Raw genomic sequence first — 26906 nt, 5'->3', positions numbered from 1 at the left:
CAAAATAAGGCGAAAAACAATTCTTTTTTCAATAAAATTGTTTTTATTGTGTAAAAGTAGGAAAACGTAAAAAAAACAACATAAATGTGGTATTGCTGTAATCATACTGACTAGAAGAAATAAGCCCTCTTATTTCTTTTCCACACAGTGAAGGCAGAAAAAAACCTCCAAAAAAGCAATTCCTGAATATCTGTTTTTTGTTCATTCTGACTTAAAAAAATAAGAATAGAAAGAGATCAAAAAATAACATGCCCTGAAATGGTACAAATAACAACTCCAACTCATTCCGCAAAAAACAAGCCCTCACATGACTCTTTTGACAGAAAAATGGAAAAATAATTTCTCTCAAAATATGGATATACAAAAAAAATTGAACGCGTTTTATTATATGATAGTAGTGAAACATAAAAAAATACAAATTTGGTATTGCTGTAATCGTACAATGAACAATAAATCCACCCAATCACTTATACCGCACGATGAATGGTGTAAAAAAATAAAACAATTCTTGACCTGCTTTTGATTTATTAATTCTGCCTCCCAAGGATAACAGTAAGGGTGGCTTTGCACATTGCAACACGTCGGTGGGGTCAAATCAAAAGTGACGCACATACAGCGTCACTTTTGACATCGTAGTGTGTAAATCCTAGATGATACGATTAACGAGCGCAAAAGCGTCGTTATCATATCATCGGTGTAGGCTCCGACTTTTTCAAAATTACGCTGCCGCGACAGGTACGATGTTGTTCCTCGTTCCTGCGGCAGCACACATCGCTGTGTATGAAGCGGCAGGAGCAAGGAACATCTCCTTACCTGCCGCCGGCGGCTATACGGAAGGAAGGAGGTGGGCGGGATGTTTACATCCTGCTCATCTCCTCCCCTCCGCTTTGATTGGCCGACTGCCGTGTGACGTCGCTCTGACGTTGTACGACCCGGCCCCTTAGGAAGGAGGCGGGATGCCGGCCAGAGCGATGTCGCAGGACAGGTGAGTGCATGTGAAGCTGGCGTAGCGATAATGTTCACTACGCCAGGAATCACATGATATCGCTGCTGCGACGGGGGCGGGGACTATCACGTGCGACATCGCAGCATCGGCTTGCGATGTCGCAACGTGCAAAGCCCGCATAAGGCTCAGCTCACATTTATTCTGTGCGCTATGCTAAACATTTACATTGGGGTTTACGTGTAAATCTCCGAAATACATGATTCAGACAGAACATTTGATAGAACATTATAATGAATACTATAATGAAGCAGATGGAGTCACTTTGGACTGAGTTTGGCCTATGATTCAATGGTATCCATCTTTTTAAGTGTTCATAAAAGTGCGGTTGGCCACAGTTTTGTGCACCTCTGAAAAGAAGGATTATAGTGAATTGATCCATTCTGCATTTTATCTGAATAATAATAAAAATTTTATTCATTTACATAGCGCTATTAATTCCACAGCGCTTTACATACATTGGCAACATTGTCCCCATTGGGGCTCACAATCTAAAGTCCCTATCTGTATGTCTTTGGAGTGTGGGAGGAAACTCAGCAAACACGGGGAGAACATACAAACTCCTTGCAGATGGTGTCCTTGGTGGGATTTGAACCCAGGACTCCAGCACTGCAAGGCTGCAGTGCAAACTACTGAGCCACCATGCCGACCATTTGAATCACATCATTTGGCATTTAGAAGTTAACAGCTAATGTAGGTGCTCAGTGTAGCGCGCAGGATAAATGTGGTCCAAAATGTCATATAAAATATTCCCAATAAAATCTTCAGTTCATTCCACAAAAATAAAACTAGTCCCCGCTCCATCATCTGTTAACGGAAATACAGAGGGTTTCCACAGTACTGGTAGCACGAAGGGTCTTCCTCCAACCCTCTCAAAATATCCAGCCAAATCTGCCCTACCAAATCTAAAGTGGCCCCCTAGTTTCTGAGCCCAAGAGTGTACATAAAATGCAGTTAGTGTCAACACATTTCTGAGTGCATTAGCAAAGAGACACCACTGTATTACTGGGTACTTGACTCTAGAAGCACAAGTTGGGCACGATATATAAGCACTACTATGTACGGACAATACAACATGCAGCCACTGCAATGCATTTGACACTAATATGGAAGATTTGCAATTTTCATTTGGCAACATCCCCTGCTCACTTCTGGAAATCACCCATGGAGTCAGAATTGTCATTACACCTCTAGATGAATTCCACAATTCTTTTCTTCTGGCACTTGAGCTAAAAAAAACATTTTATCAAAAAAAAGTAGTTATAGTCACATGCATGACAGAAAGGGGTGACTGGAAGGGAGCCCCTGTGCTGGCCCTCAGGCTAAGCATACCCTAGGCGATCCCCCAACCTACAGATACGTTTGAAGGTAGTGAGGTCTGAGCCCCCAATATCTCCCTATCTCCTGTCCTTGACCCTGATGGTAAGACCCTCACCACAAACCACCACCCAAAGGGAAGGGCTAGGACAGAAGTAAAAAACCCCACCAACAAATGCAGACAGACAGGGTTAACAACAAGACTCAGGCACACCTAAACCAAGCACCAGGGAACTACAAAAGGTGTACATGGAGTAATAAGAAATGAGGGAGAAAGTTACTGACTACTTTCACACATCACAGCAGACAGCAGCAGCAAAAAACACATCCTCACAGCTCCAGGCCTAGCTCCAGACTGAACTGAATAACTGGCACCCTATGCTGGGAGCAGAAGGTTTTATCCAGAAAGGAAGTGGTCATAAGAGAAAACACCTGGGCAATGTTAATGTACTTGCTGCTAGCAAGGAAAATTGACATTAACCCTGCAACTGCCAAAAGAAAAACACACGTTTAATGTGTATGGCCTCCAACCCTGAGCCTGTTGCTAATCTCAAAAAGATAGGATCTTGACAGTTATTTTTTCTTCACCCCCGAATGGTATAAACTTTTGTGAACCACCGTTGGTGATAAATTTCTCACTATGCCCCTAGATAAATTTATTAAGGGGATTTAGTTTGTAAAATGGCATGACTTACAAGGGTCTGCTTTTTTGGCACCCCAGGGGCTTTGTCAATTTAACATGGCACCCACAAACCATTCCAGCAAAATCTGAACTTTAATGCAACACTTCTTTCCTTCCAAGCCCTGCCATGCACCCAAAAAGTAGTTTTCCAAACCATTTGGGGTATTGATGTAATTAGGAGAAATTAAACAAAAAGTTTTACGGTTTATTTTCTCCTTTTACCCTTTTGAAATTGAAAAAGTTTGGCCTAAAGCAACATTTTTGTGGGAAAAATTTTTTTTTTTCCTTTTCATGGCTAAACATTATAAAATTCTATAAAGCACTTGTGGGTTTGCTCACCACAATTCTAGATAAATTCTTTGAGTGGTTCTGCAAATGCGACAAGACATCCACTATTTATTCCAGCCAATTTTGTGCTTCAAAAGTCAATTGGTGCTCATTCCCCTCTGAGCCCTGCTGTGCGCAAAAACAGTAGTTTTCCACCACATATGGGTTATTGGTGTACTTGCACAACACATTGTATTGCCCATTTTTTCTGTTACCCTTGGAAAAATGAAATAATTTTGTGGAAAAAAATATTTTCTCATTTCCACAGCTCAACGTTCTAAAATTCTATGAAGCACCTATGGTTTCAAGGTCCTCACTACACTTCTAAATAAATTCCTTGGGGCTGTAGTATCCAAAATGAGGTTGTATGGAATTTCCACTGTTTAGGCATTGTAGGGTTAATTTTCTCTGGTTACCCTTGTGAAAATCAAAAATTTGTGGTTAAAGCAATAGTTTTGAGGGAAAAGTTAAAATGTTCATTTTTTTTCCTTCCACATTGCCTTAATTCCTGTGAAGCACCTAAGGTTAATAAACTTCTTGAAAGGGGTGCAGTTTTTAGAATGGAGTCACTTTTGGTATATTCTGTCACAAACGACCCTCAAAGTCACTTCAAATGTGATGTAATCCCTAAAAAAATTGGTTTTCTAATTTTTTGGGGGAAAAATTATAAATTGCTGATATACTATTAACACTTCTAACAAAAAAAATGTTTAAAAAATGATGCTGATGTAAAGTAAACATGTGGCAAATGTTATAAATTAACTATATTGTGTGGCAAAACTACATGGTTTTAGGGCATTAAAAAAATTCAAAAAGTGAAAAATGTTCACATTTTTGTCAAATGTTCAATATTGAGATAAATAAACGCAAATTATATCTACCAAAATTTACAACTGGCATGAAGTACAATGTGTCACACAATAACAGTCTCTGGGATCACTGGGATCTGTTGAAGTGTTTCTGAGTTAGTACTACATAAAGTAACACTGGTCAGAATTATAAAATGTGGCCTTGTCAGGAAAGTGAAATAGAAAACAGGCTTTGGTGCAAAAGGGTTAATAGAAAAATATGATTGCATTAAAGTCTATGAAGGTTAAGCAGCTGGCAGCTGACATTACAAGTAATGAAACAACTACATACTATTGATGCAATACAAATATTACACATTTAGCTTAATTACTCTATGCAAATATTTAATTTGAAATTTCCAGATTTACACAAAATGAAACCGATTAGATCAAGCAAAATGAAAAAAGAAAATCCTTAGGTGAATGAAATGTATGCCCTCAGAAATGTAAAACATTGACATCAATACATAATTGAATCATACAGTTGCACAGTTGAAAGTGTGCAATTATTCTATCAATTTCAATCCGCTTTGGAACCAGACTGTAAGGGCTTTTTCCTTTTTTTCTTTGCCATTAATGTGCATTACTGGAAGCAATTGCTTCTCCCTAAAGTCTAGGCAAAGGCAAAAGAAAGGATCAAACATCTTGCAAATTGACCCATTATTCCTGTTCCAGCACTGTTACAGCTAAAAGCGTTTTAAGTGAATGAATCTGTTCTTTTTTTAGCCATTAAGCAGATAAGGTAATTTGTGTTGGTGCTAAAACAAACACCAGAAAAATTAACAAAAATTTGTCAGACTTTGACTGTTTCGTTATTTAAAAGCAGTGACAAAATCCAAGAGTTTAAAGATAATCTTTATCATTGCACAGAAAGGAGCTTATCATACACATAACTCTTATAAGTGATTCCAATGTAGGACATGGCAGATAGACCTGCAGTCTACAGGCCCAGTCACACACAACGATTTACCAGCGATGCCGACAACGATACTTCCTGATAAGGATCGCTGGTAAGTCGCTGGGAGGTCGCTGGTGAGATGTCACATGGTCAGACCTTATCAACGACTTAGTAACAATACAGGTCGCGGTAGCGACCTGTATAACGATCTCTGCTGTCATTCAGACCCTGTCACACAGTGTTAAACATAGCGATGCTTCCTGCCCAGCAGGACATCACCTTTGAAGAAAATGGTCCAGGACATTTAGCAATGACCGGCGACCTCACAGCAGGGGCCAGGTCGTTGCTGGATGTCACACACAGCGACATCGCTAGCAAGATCGCTGTTGCATCACAAAAAACGTGACTCAGCAGCGATGTCGCTGGCGATGTCGCTTAGTGAGACATGGCCTTACTCCTGGTTAAGGCTGGATTCACACATGCAGGAGGAGCTGATACAGTTTGAAGTGAAATTTTCCATGCATGGATCTGGAAATGGATCCAGGTAGTAGAAAAAGTATAAATATATCCTCTAAACTCTCCATTTCTTTTGAATCAGCTCATGGCATTGCCTCAAAAGAAGTGCACCAATAAGCTCCATGTATGAATCACACTTATGGATGGATTTCTAACCAGGATGCATCCTGTACTCATGTAAGACAACTTTGTAAAGGGGCAAGATTAGTGTGTGAATTACACTGCCAAGTCCACATTTGTATTAGGTACCAAAAAAATAATGAACCTATGTGGCAATTGTGAAAGAAGCCTGGTGTTCTGATACATTCGACAAGCTCTCAATTACCTATGGTTAGCCAGGAAAATACCAACCTACCAAACGGCTTTAAGGGGATAGCCTCAAATAGGACATGTAATATGGATGTCATGGAGCAGAGGATCATATTGCTGGCTAATTATTCCAATAACCAACCCGTAATAATATACTGTATTATTCCTACATCAGATTCATAAGCAATTTCCAAACAGATGAGTTGACCAGGCATCAGGCTGCCAAAACCTCATGTTAAAGGGGTTGTCTGTGATGAGAAAACACCTTCAAAAACAGAATTCTGCATATGTTCTGTATAACTGTACAAGTTGTTATTGTCGTATTGTTGCTTTTTTAATAGATTTTCACAAATTTTAATATACGTAGTCTTTTTTCCAATGGATTGGTCTGTTCACTTACCTCTTCAAATTTTAGTGCAATCATTGAAAATGCTTTAAAAATTGCATCTGTTGGTCCTGTGATTGTTACAATTCTTTCTGGGCAAGAGCCTTCTGATATGTTGATTCGTGCTCCGCTCTGTAATGTAAGAAACTAAATCAGTATGGATAGTTAATATCCGTCTGTCTATGTAGCTGTCTGTCTGACTATGTAATTATTATGCTTAACGAACTGTTAGTTAAAAAAAACCTTTTGGTATACAAAATGTAACAGATAAATAGAGCATTGTCAGAGGTCATACAAGAAAATCAGACTGGGTCATAGTTGGGTCATTAGGGTACCACAGGGGACAGTGTTATAGTCTCCTCATTTATTATGTATAATTTTGAGGTTTTCCAGATTTAAGTTAAAAATTAAATGAAAAGTTATTCAATGTTCTATATATTTTCTATATATTCTTTGTTTTTTTTATTCATCACTGTTAACATGTCAGGAAATATGACCTAAAAGTAAAGTCTCAGTTCTTCTTTCTTGCATACTTACAGTGTATCTTAAAGGGTTTGTCTGGTTTGTCTGGTACTTTAATATCGACGGCCTACCAATAGGAAAAGTCACCAATACCAGATGTGCCACACTTCTGATGATCAGATGATCAGGTGTACACGGTGCCGATGGGGGGTCGGATGTGATCAGTTGGAGAGCTGCAAGTTTCCAACAGCTGCATAGTTGCTGTGGCCAGGTACTGGACATCCATCTCTAGTCAAATGAGTAGTCTTAGATGTACAGTACCCCCTTGCAGTCACTGTGCAGTTGACGAAGCTTGCAGCTGAGCACATCTGGCCTTTGCCGGCCCTGGTAACAGATGATTGGTGGAGGTTCTGGGAGTTATATCCCCACTGATGTCATATTAATGACCTATTCTAAGGCGGGCTTTGCACGCTGCGACATCAGTAACAATGTGTTACTGATGCTGCAGCAATAGTCCCGCCCCCGTCGCACGTTCGATATATAGTGAAAGCTGCCGTAGCGATTATTATCGCTACGACAGCTTTACACACACATACCTGCCGTGCGACGTCCCTCTGGCCGGCGACCCGCCTCCTTCCTTAGGGGGCGGGTCGTGCGGCGTCACAGTGACGTCACACGGCAGGCAGCCAATTGAAGCGGAGGGGCGGAGATGAGCAGGATGTAAACATCCCGCCCACCTCCGTCCTTCTCATTGCAGCCGGCGGCAGGTAAGGTGAAGTTCCTCGCTCCTGCGGCTTCATACACAGCGATGTGTGCTGCCGCAGGAGCGAGGAACAACATCGCACCTGTCGCAGCACCGGCATTATGGAAATGTCGGAGGCTGCAGCGATGATACGATAACGACGCTTTTGCGCTCGTTCATCGTATCAAAAAGGATTTGCACGTTGCGATATCGACTGCGACGCCGGATGTGCGTCACTTTCGATTTGACCCCACCGACATCGCACGTGCAATGTCGCAACGTGCAAAGCCCGCCTAAGAATAGGCCATCAATATTAAAGTATCAGACAACTCTTTTTAACTTTTCATTTCTTTTCATAACTCAATTGTACAAGTGAGGAAACTTTGTAATATATCTTACTACAGAACTATGCCACTTTCTGCACTTCTGCTGCCCCAGTTTTCTCACTCTGCCTGCCGTACTGATCATCCAGTGAATTTACTCATAAAATCCGTACACACAAGTCATTTGTTAACTGAGGGATCAGATTTTATGTGCTGCTCATAGAAGTTTATGACAGAAGGGAGGATGAGAAGAAATAAACTGTTGGAGGAAGACTGAGACAGACCCGTGGTTTAATGATCTCTCTACACTGGACTGTGCACACAAACAAGGCCAGAGTGCTGATGTTTGTAAAGCAGTATAGACACTCCTATTTTTTGGTGCTGGTTGTGGTCAATTAGCAGAAATATATTGCAAGGCAATAAAAGCATTCTACCAGTTTTCAGCTACTCGGCATGCTTATTATGTTGTGGAAAAGTTACAGCTATACACCACTGATTTCACCCTTTCAACGTTCAAGGTAAATATGCTGTGTATCCACAGGAAAATCTGTACGTATAACAGAACTGTATTAGAAAAGCATGCAGGACGTGCAGAAGGGAACATGTTAGTTCCAGGTGGAATGGGTGGAATTAGTTGGGAGAGGAAAGATTTGCTTTGGGATCCATGTAACTCTAGTTAATACACTAAATATTTTTCTGTGCTGTCTATGGGAAACACCTACCAGGATAATGTGTAAATGTGCAGGATACAAGTCATATGATGGCCAGAAATAGTGTTATACCTTGTCTGCAGACGCATGACATTTTTCTGAAGTCAAGCGGACATTTTGCAGTTTTTTTCTACAGTTTAAGGGTACGCTCACACTAGTGTATATTCTCTCTCACAAGAGAATCTGATGGATTATGCAAATGACACTTATTTGCATAATTTTTACTCCAAATGTGAGCGGAGCTCTGATCCGAGTGTGAGCCAAGTGTCATAATCCGATTCTCTATCATGCGAGATTCAGAGCACAGGAGAAACTTAATTTCACCATCTTCTCCATTGTCTGTGTTGGTGTAGATTGGACTGCACTAGAATGACATCCGAGTGCAGGTAATGATTTGCATTCACCCATATACTTGAATGGGTGTGTGCTGTCCAACATACGCTGCCAATCACAGCATGCAGCAATTTTTTTCTCATGCCAAATCAGCATGAGAAAAAAGCACTGGTTGGCATTGCTCCATAGTATAATATTAGAGTGAGTGCTGTCTAATTAAATATTGGATAACACTTGTTCGAATTATACGCTAGTTAAACACTGGAGTGAGCATACCCTAATCAGGATCATACTGTATTGGGGCATTGTTGTGGCATGATACTGTGTGTGAGATCAGTAGTGTTGGAGCAAATTGTGTGAGGGAATTCACTGTGGAGGTAACATATTGTGTGTTGGTGTGCATCTTGCGGGCATCATACTCTATTGGGGCCATGAATGGGATATCATAGTTGCTGAGAATACTAAAGGAGTTCAATAAGAAAATGATTACTGTATGCATATCGCAATACATATCCCTATTTCTGTCTTTAAAAGTTGAGAAATATGTCTTTATGTGATCTCAATGGGGTTGAGATCTGGTGATTGACTCGACCATTGCAGAATATTTCACTTCTTTGCCTTAAAAAAATCCTGGGTTGCTTTCAGAGAATATTTTGGGTCATTGCCCGTTTGCACTGTGAAGCCCTGACCAACCAACCTTGCTGCATTTGGTTGAAACTTAGCAGAAAGTAAAGCCCTGTACACGTTAGAATTAATATGGATTTTTGTGTCCTCAGTCACTTCATCAATAAACACTAGTTAACCAGTGTTATTGGAAGTTATACATCCCCATGCCATTATACTGCCTTCACCATGTTTTACAGAAGATAAGGTGTGTTTTGGATCATGAGCCCTTTTTCAGCCAAATAATGGTCTGTTGCTCTTCTATTTTGAGCTCCTTTGACTACATGTTGTAGGTTCACAGCCACAGCTTCAAAATGCAAATGCCACATACTGTATGGAATCAGCTCCAAACCTTTTGTTTGCTTAATTGATGATATATTAACAATGAATAGCCCATGTGGACCATTAAAGAGCTTTTGATATGGACGGCATGGTGGCTCAGTGGTTAGCACTGCAGTTATCCAGCGCTGGGATACTGAGTTTAAATTCCACTGCGGACAACATCTGCAAGGTGTATGTATGTTCTCCCCATGTTTGTGTGGGGTTCTTCTAGGTGCTCCAATTTGCTCCCACACTTGAAAGACATACTGATAGGGAATTTAGATTGTGAGCCCCAATGGGGACAGTGTTGCTGATGTATGTAAAGGGGTGGGGAAGTAATAGTGCTATATAAGTGAGTAAATATTATTATTACTATTATAATAGGCTACTTTAATTTGGTTCCTTGAAAAAGAGGCAGCTACATATAATAGAGAAAAAAAGGGAACCAGCACGATCTGAAATTGGCATGCATCAAATAAAAAGTGAAAATTCACAAATTTATTCCAACTGTACTATGATAAAAAAATGAGATTTTTAGCAAATAATTGATCAATTTTTTTTATAATAGAGCTGTAATTCCTAAACACTTATTCCACTTAGGATGTGAACACCCTAAATTTAAAGTTGAGAGTCTGCACTTTAAGCCCATATAAATTCCATAGCTGTATTTTGAATATGTTTTGGTAAAAAGATCAACTGCCAAAACTTGTGTCACTGTCCAAATATTCTGGACCTAACTGTATGCATTTTCAAAGTACAGTATAAAGTAAAGAAATCTGGTTTACAAAAACAAACAGAAAACCCATTTTTAAGACAATGTTGAAAGGTGTCTAGAGACAATAATTTAAAATATTTGCAAATAATACTAAAGGGTTCTTCCCATTTTTTAAATATTTTCATAGTACTTGTAAAAAGTAAATTTGGCAAATCAGGTAAATGTAAATTGCTGCTGTTGGCCTATTATACCTACTTTTATTTTTTATTGTTAACTGCTCATTATCAAGGAGACTGGTGACCATTGCGCTCTATCAATGGTGGCTGCAGTGCCTATAATCTTTTCCCTAGTGAGCTTCTAAGCACTGCATTGAGGCTGGCTAGGATTATTAGAGCATGTGACTAGTTACTGGCTCCTAATCTAAGCCAGCCCCAGACCCACTGTCAAAGCCAAAGATACTCTATATAGCACCATTGGAATGTCTCTTTTGGCCTGAGGCGTCAATCAATTCTACCATTGTCAACCATTCTTAAGGTCACTTTACACACAGAGATAAATCCTTGGCAGATCTGTGGTTGCAGTGAAATCATGGACATATTGTTCCATTTGTACACAGCCACAAACCTGGCACTGATTGTCCACAATTTCACTGCAACCACAGATCTGCCAAAGATTTATCTCTGTGTGTAAAGTGGCCTTAACTGTAAGAATAGTGAGACTAGAGAAATAGAATGCAAGCCCGCAAGGGCAGGGTCCTCTTCCCTCTGTACTAGTCTGTCTATTGTAACTTATATATGTATTCTGTATGTAACCCCCTTCTCATGTACAGCACCATGGAATCAATGGTGCTCTATAAATAAATAATAATAATAATAATAATAATAATAGATAATAGAAAACTCTACACCACACAATCCTGTCATTGGCTCATTGTGAAAGTTCAAGAATAGCTCGATGCCCTTCTTGAAATGTACAATATCAGAAGTGAATAGAATTAACTTTCTCCAGATCTGTTTTTGATCAGGGATTGTTATATTAGGAATATAGAATATATTTTTGCTCCTTATATGGAGCAGTTGAGTTCTACCTGGTAACAGTTTATCCTGTAAGATTATAGGTTGGACTTTTTTTCAACCTTGTCAATTGTGTATAGTGCCTTGAAAAAATATTGATACCCCATGAACACATTGTATAATGTTATACCTAGTGATGAGCAAACACTAAAATGCTCAAGCGCTCGTTACTAGACTCCAGTAGGTCAGACTCTCGCAAGGTGTCGACTCGATTGACGAGTATAATGGAAGTCAGTGGAAAACTGGAGCATTTTTCTGGAATTACCTAACAGGTGAGTCGGGATCAGATCGTTCTCAGCTTCCGGAAAAAATACAGACAGAGAATATGCAACCCAAGAAATCAAGCATGTTGCGCACCAACACGATAGTCAATCAAGTACCAAACGTCTTGAGCACTCTGATACTCGATCTAGTATCCAGCGGGAGCAAGCACGCTTGCTCATCACTGGTTACACACACAAACTTAAATGTATTTCATTAAGGTTTTATGCGGTATGCCAACACAAAAGTAGCAAGTATCTGTAAATTGTACTCCTTCCATTTTTGGATTATAGATTGAATAGTTCTCCATGAGGTGTTCAGGGCTTGGCTATATTTTCTATAACCTAACCCTGTTTTACTCTTCTCCACAATTTTATCCCTGACCTGTGCGGTATAATCCTTGGTTTTTATGAAGCTGTTTGATCACTAATAATTTCTAACAAATTTCTGAGGCCTTTACAGAACAACTATAGTTATAATGAGAATATGTTACACACAGGTGGACTCAATTTACTAATTAGGTGACTTCTGGAGGCAATTGGCTACTCAGGAGTTTATTTAAAGGTATTAGACTATAGGGGGCAAACTCAAATGTATTTCACAGTTTTCAGATGTATATTTTTTTTAGAATATTTAGAAAACAATGTATAATTTCCTTTAAACTTTACAAATACTTGCAAATTAGTGTTGGTATATCACATACAATCCCAATAAATTACATTTAAGTTTGAGGGTGTAAGATGAAAAAATGTGGAAAATGTAATGGGTTAACTTTTTTTCAAGACTCTGTAGCCTTGTAGATCAAAATACATTTGAGTAAGTTTTTTTTTAATATATTAAATATATTTAAATTATATCTGTGACTGAGACAGATTTTTTAAAATTAACAATAACATAATCTATTAGTAATAGAAAAAACATTGGGCGCTCCACAGTGCAGACCTGTAACTAGTATATAGTGTGTAAAACATCTGTGGAGAAAGTGGAAGAGGTAATATGCTTGTAAGAGTGAAGAGAAAGAAGAGACATCATTTTTAAAGAAATTCATGTATTTTAGAATGAGATAACCGTAAGGGTGCGTGCTCACGATCAGTTTTTTCAGCATTTTGGATGCAGTGTGTTTTCGCTTAATCCAAAATGCTGCATTGTACAGTACAAGCACAGTAAATGGATTTCTAGATATCTTCTGCCCACTGTGCTTGTTTTTTCCACAGCAAACACAGACCTGGGGTGTGGCTTTCCAAGCCGCAGCATGTCAATTGTTTGCTGCTGATTCGCATGCATCCTCCGTAGGGAGAGCACAAGCGAGAGACCGCAGCGCACTGAACCCTGATCGTGGGCACAGTCAGCTGCGGTCTCCTGCGTTCTTCTGCTAAGGAGACTCGCGGCCCCGCAGGTCAGGACCCGCTGTGTCCAGGACGCTGTGAGTCAAGATTATGGGCACATACCCTAATTTATTGTTTAGTATATTTTATATAGTAATGCACATGTTGGGCTGTAGTAGCCAGGACAGCAAAGGGTTAGCCAATGGACAAGTAGGAGGAGAAATACATGGGCATTAAAATTAAGTAGCTCCTGGATTAGCTAGTTATAATTAGATTGGAAAAGTAAGGGGTAGGAGAGACACATGTTTGTATGTTCCTAAAAATGTGCAATACAAGGTAATATTGTGGTACCGTGTTAGCCAGAAAAATCTATTGAAATACTATGTCCCAAGAATGACAAAAGTATTTTAGGAGTGATACCTTTGAAAATAGCCTGAAGAAGGAGCCTTGATGCCCTGAAAGCTTGCTAATATAATTTTTCTGGTTAGCATATAAAGGTGTCACTCCTAAAATACTTTTGTCATTCTTGGGACATAGTATTTCAATTGATGTGTTCCTAAGAATAATAATGGTGGCAAGAGGTGGTCAAAGCAACCAAAGTTATCTAGTGTAACTGTGTTACTATAGAGTAGTCAGACTGTGGAATGCCCTACTACAAGAGGTAGTAATGGCAGATACTATAACAGCTTTTAAAAAAAGAGCTGTATAATTTCCTAAGTACACAAAACCTTGTGGGTTATCAATAATTTAGTGACCAAATGTATAATTGGTGGAGGAAGATTGAACTAGATGGACCTAGGTGTTTTTCCAACCTATGTAACTAAGCAACTAAGATAGGGGCATTTATACCAGGCACAGCTAGAGCATCTTAGCCTCATTTATACACAGGAGGATGTTCATCCAACTGTAATTTGTACGGTCAGAAGCCAGAAACAGATCCTTGGTTGGGGACCTAAGACATCTAGTAGAGTGGCGCTGGAGACGTACTGTGTAGACCAGTGCTGGTAGAATTGTGAAAAGTCTAGACTGACCAGAAAGTAACATTTGTGCAATTACAGTGTTGAGCTTTGAACTAAAACAGAGATTGAGATTAGATATGCAGAAAACAGCTCAGGATATATCTGCCTTGTACATGAAACGTGCCTTAGGCCTTGTGCGCACGCTGCTTTTTTTGCTGCGTTTTTGCGGCTTTTTTGGTGCAGTTTTGGGTGCAGATTCTGGCCCTAAACTGCATGTATGACCTTCCCCAGCCTTTGTGTAAAGGCTATGCGCACGTTGCTTCTTTTATGTCTGCAGTTTTGGTTGCAGTAAAAGAAGCAGTATGTCACTTCTTTTCTGCATTTTTCCCTGCATTTTGCTATTGACAATGTTAACAAAAAGCTCAGGGGCAAAAACGCAGTAAAACTGCACCGAAAACGCGACCAAAACGCATGTGTTTTTCGGCCAGAGGTGCATTTTTCTGCCAGAAGGTGCATTTTTTGCTGGAGAAACAAAAAACTGCAGTGTGCGCACATAGCCTTATAAGCTCCATCCTGTCACGTGCAACCATTAAATTTATGCCTCCGTTAAGGACAGAAGATGTGCTTGATGAATCAATTACATAAAATTACCTCAATCAGTAAAGTATGGTCTTTTTCTACAATATGAACTTGAATTTTCCTTATATGGCAGATAAATCTGGGTTTTCTGTACTATCTGTGAGATGGGCTACTACCAGACACTGTGTTCAGTGCCTTGGGATGTGGAAAAATCAGCTGCAGCACTTCCTGTATACGTGATCAGCTGGAGGATGCTGCCATTTAAATCCAATTGATTTTTTTAGGAGCAAAACGGTAACAATGCAGTGACATGACGAAATTTACATAACTAATCATATGCTAAATAGTTTCTAATCCAATCTATGTATGAAGTAGCCAAAATGATTGTCTATAAAATGAAAGTAGCTTCATGATTGAAGCTGTAGTGGATGGTGACATATGGACCCTGATATGCAAAACTTCATAACATTGTTACCCTTTTGCTCACCAGTGTATTTTCCACCTGCTACATGAGTTTACTGTATTTTGGAGCTTGAACGATGGTGCTAGTGTTTTTGTGTTTATGTAAAATCAGCATGAAGGTTTATACAGTACAAGTAGAAATCCAATGTGACTGGTTTGCTGTTCCCAATATTTAATCACATAAAAAAATAAAAAATATTGTTTTTCAAATATAAAATTGGATGTGTTTTGAAAAAGTAAAGTTTGCATGTTGTACCCATATGTCTTATCTTACAGGTAAATCATCTGGCTTCCACTTGCATTAAAATAGGCTTCTAGAAAAACTGGTGACTTTGCTCAGTATTGTTTTGTATAACAATGTAATTACCCTCTTGGAGCTCTGTAGACCATTACACTTGATGTACTTTCTGAAGTCTTTATAATTGAAACTAGAAAAGTTTGGCTCTCTTCGTTTTAAAGTTTAATTGTGTAGGATTTGATTAAATATAAAGTAACTTGTGTAATGCAGTTCACACTTTTTGATTATCCCATTATTAGGCACAGACCATTATTGGCACCTTGGGAAATAGACTTCACGACAAACACGGGATTCCAACCATTTTACTGCTATAATGCATGCATTATAAGATAATGTATTTGGCTGAAAAATGCACTCTATTTTATTTTCTCCTTAGGTGTCTATAATCTTATAGTGCAAAAGAGAAGTGTAACAATCAGCGTCCACCATGTCTTTTTGCGATGTCATTTGGAAATTTAACCTAACTGGTTGATTTGAACAACTACACCACTATAAACAGAGCCCTGAAAAAGTATTCATACCCTATAAACTTTCCACATTTTTTCACAATACACCAACAAACTTAAATGTAATTTATTTGGATTTTAAGTGGTACACCAACACAAAGTAGCAAGTATTTGTGAGGTGTAATGGAAATGTAACATGATTTTCAAAATATTTTAAAAATATAAATCTGAAAATTGGGACATGCATTTGTATTCAGCCCTATCAAGTCTGATACCCCTAAATAAAGTCCTGAGTAACCAATTGCCTCCAAAAGTCACCTACTGTAATTAGTAAATTGAATTGATGTGTGTAATCGATTGTCAATATAACTACAGGTGATCTGTGAAGACTTTAGAGTTTTGTGTGACAACTTTACAAATCAAACAGCATCATGAAAACCAAGGAAGAAACCAGGCAAGTCAGGGATAAAGTTATCTGAGTGAAAAGTGAAGCAGGGTTAGTTTATAAAAAAAAATAGCAAAAGTTTTCAACATCTCACAGGACACAGTTCAATCAATTATACAAAAAATTTAAGCATCTTGGCACTTCTGCAAGCCTACCAAGACATAGCAAGGTGAGCACTAGTTTGAGAAGCAGCCAAGAGGCCCATGGTCACTCTGGAAGAGCTGCAGAGATCCACAGATCATGTTAGAAAATGTATCCACAAATTAACTATTAGTCATATACTCCACAAATCTGGCCTTTATGGAATAGTGACAAAAAAAAGCCATTATATAAAGCAAGCCATAAGAAGTCACATTTGTAGTCTGCTAAAAGCCATGAAGGGGACACAGCTAGCATGTGTAAGAAGGTAAGAAGGTGGTCTGGTCAGATGAGACCAAAATAGAACTTTTTGGGCTAAATGCAAAATGAAATGTGTGTGGCAGAAAGCTAACACTGCACAACACCCAGAAAACAACATTCCCAATGTCAAACATGGTGACAGCATCATGCTGTAGGGACGCATTTATTCAGCAGGGACAGGGAAACTGGTCAGAGTTGATGGGAAGATGTTTGGAGCTAAATATAGGGCAATCCTGGTTACATAAGAGAGACTGGGGTGTATATTCACCTTCCAGCAGGTCAACAACTCTAAACATATTGCCAGAACAGTTTTAGATCAAACAAATGTCATGTCGTTAAAAGGCCTAGTCAAAGTTGAGACCTTAATCCCATTAAGAATCTGTGGCAAGACTTGAAAATTGCTGTACACAGACGCTCCAATCTCAATCCGATCTCACTGAGCTACAGCTATTTTGCAAAGAAGAATGAACAAAAATTTCAGTCTCTAGATGTACAAAGGTGATAGAGACACATCCCAAAAGACTTGCAGCAGTTATAGCAGCAAGAAGTGGTCCTACAAAGTATTGACTGAGAGGGTCTAAATATAAAAGCACTTCACAATTTTCTGATTTAGATTTTTAAAATATGTAGAAAACCAGATATCATTTCCTTTGCACGACACAAATACTTGCTACTTAGTGTAGGTATATCATATAAAATCCCAATAAAATTCATCTGTTTGTGGGCATAACGTGGAAAAAATGTGGAAAAATTCATGGTCTGTGTTCAATTTTTCAAGCCACTGTGCATAATTAAAAGTATATGTAATATGTGTATATTTTTGGAGCTTATGATAAAAGTTGCATGCTTTCAAGACTGTTGATACTCAAGGAGTGATTGACATTGCAAAAACCTCCCCCCACACACATTGTACCTGTACACTGAATATTATATAGCTAGATACTCCAGGGCCTTTTTGACCGTTATGTTGGAGCCACACAGATATTGTAATGAAAACTGCAATGTAAAGCTTAGAAATGTGAATGACTTTCAGTTAAACTAACTTCTAACCTGCCTGTTTAACAATTCATATTAAGTCAATAATTCAGCATTTCCTCCTCCAATAACCAAGTTACCTTTAAACAATCAATTATGCTGCGTTCACAAAGAACATTTAAAAATGTTTCCATTGTTCTACTCTATGGGGCCAATATATTAAAACTGGCGCGTCGCACAGTAGTGTTAATGAATAAGCTTGCTTGAATACGATGCACATAACTCATTAAAGAGAATCAGGAGAATTTAGTACTTTAAAGTAAATTTATGGCCATAATGGCACTATGATACTGATTAAATGCATACCTGCAGTGAAAGAATCCGATCTTTGGTTACTGAATAATCTTTCTCTAAAGTTTTCATTATGATGCCATCCATGCATCGGGGCAGGACTTGGGGATAGGGTCTTCTTTTTCTCCGCCCCTCGCCTGCCTACTCTGTTTCTCCTACAGGTCACTGATTATACAGTGACCGGCCTCCATTTTTAAATTCCTCATCGCCACCAAGATTGCAGTGAGCAGCGCGTGCACAGTGTGATTCTACTGGCAATATTTAATAAAACAATGCCGGATGCGGCACATGTGCAGGCCAAGATTTCAGCTCTATCACCTCTTTATTAAGACAAAATTTCGATCTGCGCATGTGCCACATTCGGCGACATTTTATTGCAGACAGTCTGTAGAATTATACTGAGCACAATCAATGTTGCTGGATGTAGCGCATGCGCAGATCAAGATTTTGGCTTAATGAAGAGGCAAATGAGCTGAAGTCTCAGTCTGCACATGCACCAGATCAGCACCATTTTCTTGAAGACCTGCAGACCACCCTTAAAATCACACTGAGCATGCGATGTCCATTACAATCATGGCGGCTGAGTGGAATAATCAGTGGACCTGTAGCAGAAAGAAGAGGCAAACTCAGGGTTGGAGAACAAGAAGAAGACTCTTCCCTCAAGTCCCACTCTCATGCACGATGACATAATTATGAAAATTTTAGAGTAAGATTATTTAGCAACTAAAGATCGGATTCATTCACTGCAGATATCAATTTAATCAGCATCACTGCGTCATTATGGTAATTTATTTTCTTCATAGTGCTAAATCCTGCTGACAGGTTCACTTTAAGAAGCACAATCTACTAAATGAATCAGGCAAAGCTATTAACCTGCATGCGTCGATGTCAAAAATGTACACCATTCAAGGGATGGAAAGGAATGGAGTAGATTTCTAGAGTAAGTTATGACACTTAAATGGAAATTTTTCATGAATTTGATAAATGGGAGTAGCCACGCCCTGTCTTACCTATGCTCCGCCTATACTGGTGTAGCTGACATGACAATGAGCGTTATTAAGGTGTTTTACATCAGAATTGGGGTGTAAAAATCTTAATGAATCAGCCACATAGTGTTTTGACTTGCAGCATCTTTGTGTTCAGCGGCTCTATTGTCAAAATGAACTAGGCATTGTTAAAACTGTAATACAAAACAAAAGCCTTGCTATTGCTAAAATATATCTTTGTACGGTGTTGGTCACCAAATAGAAAAATAATCAAACTTGAGAGTCCCTAATAGTTATCTATTAAATGATATCAACTACTCAGAGCACTCAATTTTGAAAAAAAAGTTAGCATTGCAGATTATTTTACAACACATAATAAAAGTGCTATGTGGAGAAGATTTTTAGCTAGTATTTTGTCCCATTTTTCTTATTGTACTGCTTTTTTTAAGTTTCTAGAAAGGTTAGATGATGATATGGCCACCAAAGAGGCCACATCATGGATACTGGCTGGTGTTACATGAAGAGCCAGAAGGTTTTATGTATGCTTACATCCACAGAAGATCTCGGATTATGTGGAACAAGCTCCTTGCCAAATGCTTTCCACAAGTGTGCACGTTTATCTGGACTTCTTTAAAGAATGTATGCTGTCTTGAAGGCAATGGGTTTGGAAATATTGATTTGATGTAGTTTTACATTTTTTCGATGGGCTGTCATGATTAATAATGCCAGTATATTGGGCAAAGATATATCACTATATAAACTAGACTACAGTCTTTTATGATCCATTTTATGATTTTGGGAAATCTAGGGGTCATATGTAAAGGCATGCGTTATCTGCTTCTGGTCCATCCGTAGACATTAAACCTCCACTGTGTATATAGTTATAGGAAGCGCTGATGGCATTTCCACCTCCATACACAGCAGTCATGAGATTGCTGTATATAGGGAGAGCCCAAGAGCTGCTTGTTAATAGGAGACCTAAACAGCTCTGCTATGCAGCAGGCAAACTGCATTTCCTTCTATCAGTGGCTAATATACCAGCACCTGTTACAAGGAAAATAAGCTGAAAATTAAAATAGTTACACATTGAAATGCCACCAAAAGTCTTTTTTGACTTTATGGATTGAGCAATTTGTAACCTGAATGAAAAATAAAATGGATAAAAAATAAATAAAAATGCTTCAGGCAATCAAAATGCTGTTATTAGCCTCACCCTCTTAGAAAAGTGTCCAATATATAAAAATAATTGTTACATAATAGGGAACCCATTTTTTTAGAAGAATTGATGTTACTTAGAAGGCAAGGAGTGGTCATATCAAATGTTGACTTGTAGTTTTCTCTTTTATTCTTTCACTTTCCACTTTACCAATTCATAAAAACAAATTAATAACACATCTATTTTTATTCTTACTTTACAGCATTTTTTCTGCACCAGTCTAACATATGAAGATGTGTAATTGCGAGTATATTTATGTGTAGTGCTCATAATACTGAATAAATCCAGACGCTTTGAACATTTTGATTCCATTTTTCCATCATTTGCATATTGTTAACACGATCCTGGGAGTTCCATAATTCCATTAATTCTTCTTCTTGGTGTTGCAAGTTTGTCATTAAAAAATGAAATGACTAGTTTGATTTGACAATAAATAACGGCAACTGTGAGGATGAGGATGTCAGTGCATTGTAAGAGATCTCAGCTGAGAAAATATCCTCAACCGCTGAGTGACACTCTTACTCTTTCCTGGAGCAGCATGAAATATATGGATGAATCGTAAATATTCTTTTCTGACAGAAATTGAGAAGGATACACTGACATTTCATATTCTTACCTCCTCTCTCATCTTCTTAACCGTTTCACCTTTCTGTTATGAAAACAAAATCACAAAAGAGAAACGTTTATGGCATGCAGAGCTTTGATTTCACATAAGCATTTCAGAATAGGATTATTGGGTACTGACCTTCCCAATGATGCTCCCCACCTCCTGGAAGAAACAGAAGGAAAGGGTGATGATTGATACAATGAATCAACATTCTAATTGTTATTTCCCCCACATTTCACTGGAATTACAGATTCTAATTGTTATTTCCCCCACATTTCACTGGAATTACAGATTCTAATTGTTATTTCCCCCACATTTCACTGGAATTACAGATTCTAATTGTTATTTCCCCCACATTTCACTGGAATTACAGATTCTAATTGTTATTTCCCCCACATTTCACTGGAATTACAGATTCTAATTGTTATTTCCCCCCACATTTCACTGGAATTACAGATTCTAATTGTTATTTCCCCCACATTTCACTGGAATTACAGATTCTAATTGTTATTTCCCCCCACATTTCACTGGAATTTCAGATTCTAATTGTTATTTCCCCCCACATTTCACTGGAATTACAGATTCTAATTGTTATTTCCCCCACATTTCACTGGAATTACAGATTCTAATTGTTATTTCCCCCCACATTTCACTGGAATTTCAGATTCTAATTGTTATTTCCCCCCACATTTCACTGGAATTTCAGATTCTAATTGTTATTTTCCCCCACATTTCACTGGAATTACAGATTCTAATTGTTATTTCCCCCCACATTTAACTGGAATTACAGATTCTAATTGTTATTTCCCCCACATTTCACTGGAATTACAGATTCTAATTGTTATTTCCCCCACATTTCACTGGAATTACAGATTCTAATTGTTATTTCCCCCACATTTCACTGGAATTACAGATTCTAATTGTTATTTTCCCCCACATTTCACTGGAATTACAGATTCTAATTGTTATTTCCCCCACATTTCACTGGAATTACATATTCTAATTGTTATTTCCCGCACATTTCACTGGAATTACAGATTCTAATTATTATTTCCCCCACATTTCACTGGAATTACAGATTCTAATTGTTATTTCCCCCACATTTCACTGGAATTACAGATTCTAATTGTTATTTCCCGCACATTTCACTGGAATTACAGATTCTAATTATTATTTCCCCCACATTTCACTGGAATTACAGATTCTAATTGTTATTTCCCCCACATTTCACTGGAATTACAGATTCTAATTGTTATTTCCCCCCACATTTCACTGGAATTACAGATTCTAATTGTTATTTCCCCCCACATTTCACTGGAATTACAGATTCTAATTGGTATTTCCCCCCACATTTCACTGGAATTACAGATTCTAATTGTTATTTTCCCCCACATTTCACTGGAATTACAGATTCTAATTGTTATTTCCCCCACATTTCACTGGAATTACAGATTCTAATTGTTATTTCCCCCACATTTCACTGGAATTACAGATTCTAATTGTTATTTCCCCCACATTTCACTGGAATTACAGATTCTAATTGTTATTTCCCCCCACATTTCACTGGAATTACAGATTCTAATTGTTATTTCCCCCACATTTCACTGGAATTACATATTCTAATTGTTATTTCCCCCCACATTTCACTGGAATTACAGATTCTAATTGTTATTTCCCCCCACATTTCACTGGAATTACAGATTCTAATTGTTATTCCCCCCACATTTCACTGCAATTACAGATTCTAATTGTTATTTTCCCCCACATTTCACTGGAATTACAGATTCTAATTGTTATTTCCCCCACATTTCACTGGAATTACAGATTCTAATTGTTATTTCCCCCACATTTCACTGGAATTACAGATTCTAATTGTTATTTCCCCCGACATGTCACTGGAATTGTAGATTCTAATTGTTATTTCCCCCACATTTCACTGGAATTACAGATTCTAATTGTTATTTCCCCCCACATTTCACTGGAATTACAGATTCTAATTGTTATTTTCCCCCACATTTCACTGGAATTACAGATTCTAATTGTTATTTCCCCCCACATTTCACTGGAATTACAGATTCTAATTGTTATTTCCCCCCACATTTCACTGGAATTACAGATTCTAATTGTTATTTTCCCCCACATTTCACTGGAATTACAGATTCTAATTGTTATTTCCCCCCACATTTCACTGGAATTACAGATTCTAATTGTTATTTTCCCCCACATTTCACTGGAATTACAGATTCTAATTGTTATTTCTCCCACATTTCACTGGAATTACAGATTCTAATTGTTATTTCCCCCGACATGTCACTGGAATTGTAGATTCTAATTGTTATTTCCCCCACATTTCACTGGAATTACAGATTCTAATTGTTATTTCCCCCCACATTTCACTGGAATTACAGATTCTAATTGTTATTTTCCCCCACATTTCACTGGAATTACAGATTCTAATTGTTATTTCCCCCCACATTTCACTGGAATTACAGATTCTAATTGTTATTTCCCCCCACATTTCACTGGAATTACAGATTCTAATTGTTATTTTCCCCCACATTTCACTGGAATTACAGATTCTAATTGTTATTTCCCCCCACATTTCACTGGAATTACAGATTCTAATTGTTATTTTCCCCCACATTTCACTGGAATTACAGATTCTAATTGTTATTTCTCCCACATTTCACTGGAATTACAGATTCTAATTGTTATTTCCCCCACATTTCACTGGAATTACAGATTCTAATTGTTATTTCCCCCCACATTTCACTGGAATTACAGATTCTAATTGTTATTTCCCCCACATGTCACTGGAATTACAGATTCTAATTGTTATTTCCCCCACATGTCACTGGAATTACAGATTCTAATTGTTATTTTCCCCCACATGTCACTGGAATTGTAGATTCTAATTGTTATTTCCCCCACATTTCACTGGAATTACAGATTCTAATTGTTATTTCCCCCACATTTCACTGGAATTACAGATTCTAATTGTTATTTCCCCCCACATTTCACTGGAATTGTAGATTCTAATTGTTATTTCCCCCACATTTCACTGGAATTGTAGATTCTAATTGTTATTTCCCCCACATGTCACTGGAATTGTAGATTCTAATTGTTATTTTCCCCCACATGTCACTGGAATTGTAGATTCTAATTGTTATTTTTCCCCCCACATGTCACTGGAATTACAGATTCTAATTGTTATTTCCCCCACATGTCACTGGAATTACAGATTCTAATTGTTATTTCCCCCACATGTCACTGGAATTACAGATTCTAATTGTTATTTCCCCCACATGTCACTGGAATTACAGATTCTAATTGTTATTTCCCCCACATTTCACTGGAATTACAGATTCTAATTGTTATTTTCCCCCACATGTCACTGGAATTACAGATTCTAATTGTTATTTTCCCCCACATGTCACTGGAATTACAGATTCTAATTGTTATTTTCCCCTCACTGTCACTGGAATTGTGTGCCGACAACTCTCTATCCGTGAATGGATTAAGGAAGTTTTGTCTATCCTATAGTAGAAACGTCAACTGGTTATGGAAAAGTGTTCTTGCCTAATTATTCTAAAATTAACATAAAACTAGTGTGCCTGTATTGTTCCACTTCAATATCCCAGTCACTCTGTCACGCTTAGATACCGAAGGCTTTCAAAAGTTGTAAGTCACCACTGGTCAATGGTGGTTCACTGTCTCTCGTAAAATAAAGTCTGGAATGTTAATGTAGACAACGTATTTTCACATATTTGATAAATGCACCATAAGTGGCTACTGAATTTATGATCAGATATCTCTGAAAGCCTCTTCACTGCAGCTTGCAGGATGATTGTGAGTTTAGCAGCATAGTATAGATCAGTGATGGCGAACCTGTGGCACTCCAGCTGTTGCAAAACTACAATTCCCATCATGCCTGGCCATTCAAAGCAAAAGCTTTGGCTGTGAAGACATGATGGGAATTGTAGTTTTGCAACAGCTGGAGTGCCACAGGTTCGCCATCACTGGTATAGATTGAGATCCTGATTCCAGTGATGTGTCACTTCATGGATTCCTAACTCAAGTTTGATAAAATCACCAGGAGATTTTCATAGGAGCACGAGTCAATCTATTGCCATGTCATCCTCCATATTCATGTAAAACTTTGCTCCCACAACTGATTTTAATTTTTCTGCCTATGCACTGTTTACACAGAAAGTTGCTAATCAGTGGTGTAGGCAGGGTTATACAGAGCTCAGCATTCTGAGAACTGGTGCATCTACAGCAGATAAAAAAGCAGAAAGCAGCTCAGTAAGCGCTACTGTACATAGATAGAACTAGTGTCTTGACATTTTGTTGCTCTCATATCAAAAATCTAGTAATAGATTACCCTTAGGCATATAATTCCTTGAAAACTGTAGATAGACATGTGACTGAAAATTTACTATATAAAACAATAATACTGTTTACCCATGCAAATCTTACTAATTCCATTGAAAATAGTACAGAAATTCAGCATTTCACATTGTAGGTAGCCAGCTTGTTGCAGGGCAGAGCATGCTGACTAGATGATTGATAACTGTCACACTGCCAATATCAATTAACAATCCAGTAAGAACGCATGCTTGCTCTCAATCTGAAGACCATATAGACTTGCACATCAAAGTGGTTTCTTCCTCACTGCTGCACCTCTGCCACTTTTTGGCCTCTCATTGACTGCTCAGTGGGACTATACCCTAAATCCATTAATCACCTAGTTTAAAGACATTTAATAAATTCCTGCCAGCTGCTCAATTAAATCTTCCCTATAACAGCATCTCTATGTTGGTAAAACAAGAGCTTAACTGAAGCATGTCTCCAGAGACCTTCAGAAGTGGAGCCTTTCACATTAATTGGAAGTGTAGCGGAACAACTAGAGGATGAATTCCTTGCATTCTATTACATTTGTATGCTTGTCATTTTTAGAATAAACAAAACAACAAGATAAAAACACTCTTATGAACTTTGAAAAAGAAGCTCAAGCTGTCAAACTATGGAAAGGACAGAACAAATCCAATTTATAACCTGCAACATCTTACAGGGCATTTATTCTCCATGCACATCCATCCTTACAAAGAGTTTATTGAGAACAATGGTTGGTTTAAATTCTGCTGCACATTTCCTTCTCAAAAGTGTTAATGTTGGATTAATGTTCCTGACGATAAGATTGAAAGACTTAATCCAGTGTCAATTAACACGCAATATGTATGCTGGAGAGAAAACATAAGGTGCAATAGAGTCTTATCCAATGTATAATAGAGTGAATAAGATGCAGGAGCTGCTCACCTGGTGGGGATGTGTAGGGCACAGCCATTGTAGAAACTTAAGGTATCGTCACACTTAGCGACACTCCAGCGATCCCACCAGCGATCTGACCTGGCAAGGATCGCTGGAGCGTCGCTACATGGTCGCTGGTGAGCTGTCAAACAGGCAGATCTCCACAGCGATCAGAGATCAGCCACCAGCGACCTGTGTAACCACGCTGTACTTGGTAACCATAGTACACATCAGGTTACTAAGCAAAGTGCTTTGCTTATAGTTACCCGATGTGTACCTTGGCTACATGTGCAGGGAGCAGGGAGCCGGCTTCTAGAAGCTGCGAACGCTGGTAACCAAGGTAAATATCGGGTAACTAAGCAAAGCCTTTGCTTGGTTACCCGATGTGTATCTTGGTTACCAGCGTCTGCCGAAGCCGGCTCCCTGCTCCCTGCACAATCAGATTGTTGCTCTCTCACTGTCAAACACAGCGATGTGTGCTTCACAGCAGGAGAGCAAGGACCAAAAATTGGTCCAGGACATTCAGCAACGACTGGCGACCTCACAGCAGGGGCCAGGTTGTTGCTGGATGTTACACACAGCGACATCGCTAGCAAGATCGCTATTGCGTCTCAAAAACCGTGACTCAGCAGTGATGACGCTAGCGATGTCGCTTAGTGA

At 38.5% G+C, this 26906-nt stretch overlaps 1 protein-coding gene across 7 annotated transcripts in view; it reads right to left on the bottom strand.

Moving 5' to 3' along the window:
* LOC142243250 (poly(rC)-binding protein 3-like) overlaps positions 1-26906 on the bottom strand; it is a 1512260-nt gene that overhangs the window by 155552 nt on the left and 1329802 nt on the right. For all 7 annotated transcript variants that reach the window (XM_075314940.1, XM_075314939.1, XM_075314946.1 and 4 more), the window contains 3 exons: positions 21075-21098; positions 20946-20978; positions 6301-6417 (listed from right to left, as the gene is read on the bottom strand). In XM_075314940.1, the coding sequence (XP_075171055.1) occupies positions 6301-6417; positions 20946-20978; positions 21075-21098 (174 nt within the window). The remainder of the gene's footprint in view (positions 1-6300; positions 6418-20945; positions 20979-21074; positions 21099-26906) is intronic.

Source organism: Anomaloglossus baeobatrachus, chromosome 6 (assembly GCF_048569485.1).
Source record: "Anomaloglossus baeobatrachus isolate aAnoBae1 chromosome 6, aAnoBae1.hap1, whole genome shotgun sequence".
NCBI lineage: Eukaryota > Metazoa > Chordata > Amphibia > Anura > Aromobatidae > Anomaloglossus > Anomaloglossus baeobatrachus.
This window is presented reverse-complemented; position numbering and strand designations above follow the sequence as displayed.